The sequence below is a fragment of the Mus pahari genome, chromosome 6, assembly GCF_900095145.1.
Source record: "Mus pahari chromosome 6, PAHARI_EIJ_v1.1, whole genome shotgun sequence".
NCBI classification, from domain to species: domain Eukaryota; kingdom Metazoa; phylum Chordata; class Mammalia; order Rodentia; family Muridae; genus Mus; species Mus pahari.
In genome coordinates this window covers 85,483,747-85,486,392 of record NC_034595.1, presented here as the reverse complement: position 1 = coordinate 85,486,392, position 2,646 = coordinate 85,483,747, and the positions used below count along the sequence as shown (strand labels likewise).

At 48.7% G+C, this 2,646-nt stretch overlaps 1 protein-coding gene across 1 annotated transcript in view; it reads left to right on the top strand.

Moving 5' to 3' along the window:
* The first annotated feature begins 233 nt into the window (after positions 1 to 233).
* The window catches only part of Mtfr1l (mitochondrial fission regulator 1 like), a 7,009-nt gene continuing 4,596 nt past the window's right edge, over positions 234 to 2,646 (top strand). The window contains exons 1-3 of the mRNA XM_021200275.2: positions 234 to 358; positions 1,719 to 1,828; positions 2,030 to 2,241. Coding sequence (XP_021055934.1) covers positions 2,082 to 2,241 — 160 coding nt within the window. The 5' untranslated portion in view covers positions 234 to 358; positions 1,719 to 1,828; positions 2,030 to 2,081. The remainder of the gene's footprint in view (positions 359 to 1,718; positions 1,829 to 2,029; positions 2,242 to 2,646) is intronic.

Genomic DNA, 2,646 nt, shown 5'->3' with positions numbered 1-2,646 from the left:
TTTTTTTTTTTTTTTTTTTTTTTTTTTTTTTTGTACAGAGGAACATGAAGGGGCCAGCACAGCCATAGCACCTGCTAATTCTAGTTCCTTCTCTAGACCCTCCCAACCATTGACTACTCTAGCAGCAGCGGGTGCTGCAGCTATAGACTGGCCCTAACAGTTGGCTTAACTCACCTCCAGGGAGAGAAAGACAGGCGGGGATCAGTAGTTGGACTCACTCTGAGGTTTGGGGTTGTCTGTCTGTCTTCTCTAGACTATCCCAATCTGGCAAAACAAGCCACATGGGGCTGCTCGAAGTGTGGTCAGACGAATTGGGACCAATCTCCCCCTGAAGCCCTGTCCACGGGCATCTTTTGAGGTGAGTGTCCTGGAGGTTCCGTGTCTGGGAGGTAGATGCCGCTTCTGTACCTCCACATCCTGCCAGCTGCCAAGGCTTTTTTTTTTTTTTTTTGCCTGCTTTCCTGGTCACTTTAATTTACTGAATATTTATAATAGATCCTGGACACGGCCTTCCTGATTGCACACAGACGTGTGACCACACAGTCAGACTTCCAGAGTGCTCATAAATTGACAATCCTCCATCTTATCTTTGTTGCTACTACTAAGTGACTCAGGTTTTGTAAGCTTCCAGCAATGCACTTTTATCAAAGCAGGCCCCAAAGCCTTTGCTAAACCAGATCTCCAGGTGACTTACATTAGCACTCTGAGGCATCTGTGCCTCGCGTCTGTCCACGTGAGCGCTGTGGCTCCCGAGGAAACCTGCTCATCTCACCAGCAATTCGAGTGGACCACTTTGCCTCTATTTTTAGTGTTTTTCTGTGGCCTCAAATCCCCATTCTCTTCTGTCCAAACATGGCCACTCTATTACTGGGCCGCTTTCCCGTGTCTGTGGAGGCTTTAAAAGCATCCACTCTACAGTAGAGACTCCTGACTGGCCAAGGTCTCTGAGACTTGCCTCCATTAAGAACTCCTGGTGAGGTCCCAGCCCTGTGTTAGGTGGTTATGGTGGCAAGCATGGGAAGCAGAGACGCGAAAGAGAGCATTCCTGGCACAGAGAGGCATAAATATGTGCATGAGTACCTGAGCTCAGGGTTAGAAGTGGTATCAGGGTTAGTGTTAGGAGAGATTGAGATCGGGAGTATGTAGTTACCAGACAAGTGTCTCATTACTGAACACTATTCAGAACTGTCAAAAGAACTTGGGAAGGTCCTGGTTACTCAGAAGCAAAGGGAATACAGCTGTGTAGTGTGACACTGGAAGTTCCCTCACATCTGACTGTATCCATGGTCAGATGCTGCTGAGCCAAGACAGGTACAGACGCAGGCTCTTCAGAATAGTATGTGAGTAGCGTTCATATTTAGTATGTGGGACTCAAGAGATGGTTCAGCAGCTGCTTTTCCAGAGGACCCAGGTTCAATTCCCAGCACCCCATAGGGCACCTCACAGCTATCTGTAGCTCCAGTTCTAGAAGATCTGACACCCTCTTCTGGCATCCGTGGGTACCAAGTAGGCACATGTTACAGACATCATACAGACAGCACTTTAAAGGGGGGAGGGGCAATTCAGGCCAGTTCCATTAAATAGCCTGATTTGTAAGCAGGATCCTTTCTCCTTACTTTAGGAGGCCTTCCTCACTAAGTGCTGGATTAGGGTCCCATTTTGCATTAATCTGATTAGCTCATCGTGTTGGGTAAATGTTGAATTTTGCTTTCTCACAGACCCTGCCCAACATCTCTGACCTGTGTTTGAAAGATGTCCCTCCAGTCCCTACTCTGGCTGACATTGCCTGGATTGCTGCAGATGAAGAGGAAACATATGCTCGGGTCAGGTAGCTGCTCTGCTGTGGTGGGCAGTTTCCACCAGAAGTGGCAGTCACTGAGGGGGTGCTTATAAGAGGCTGAGGGGCAATAGGATTGAGTTATGGGCTTAAAGGGGAGTGGGACCTGTGGGGTAAAGGAATTTAATTAGGGACATACAGCAAGCAGCTAGCTGTCTGTAGTAAAGACATATTTTTCTTTCTCTGGCCCAGGAGCGATACACGCCCTCTGAGACATACCTGGAAGCCTAGCCCTCTGATTGTCATGCAGCGTAATGCCTCAGTGCCCAATCTGCGTGGGTCTGAGGAGAGGCTCCTGGCCCTGAAGAAGCCAGCCCTGCCTGCCCTAAGCCGCACCACTGAGCTGCAGGATGAACTAAGCCACCTCCGCAGCCAGATTGCTAAAATTGTGGCAGCAGATGCAGGTAGGAGCCCCACACCGAGCAAATAATGTATAGTAGGCTGTCCTTTCCCTGCCCCTGATTAATGAGCAAGATAAGGATGAGAAAAAGTCTAGTCTGTGACTCAGGAAGATAGGCACAGGGCTCTGAGGTGCTCATCAGGTAAAGGCACCTGTCACCAAGCCTAACTATCGGAGTTCCATCTCCATCCCTAGGACCCACATGGGGGAACAAAGACCAGACTTCTGCAGGTTGTCCTGACCTACTCTGTGGTAAACCTGTACCTACATATTTAAAGTAAATAAGTGTAATAACAGTTCTTAGGAACTCTGAACAGCTGTTTCAATTAAAACAGATTTAGCCGGGTGTGGTGGCACACGCCTTTAATCCCAGCACTCGGGAGGCAGAGGCAGGTGGATTTCTGAGTTC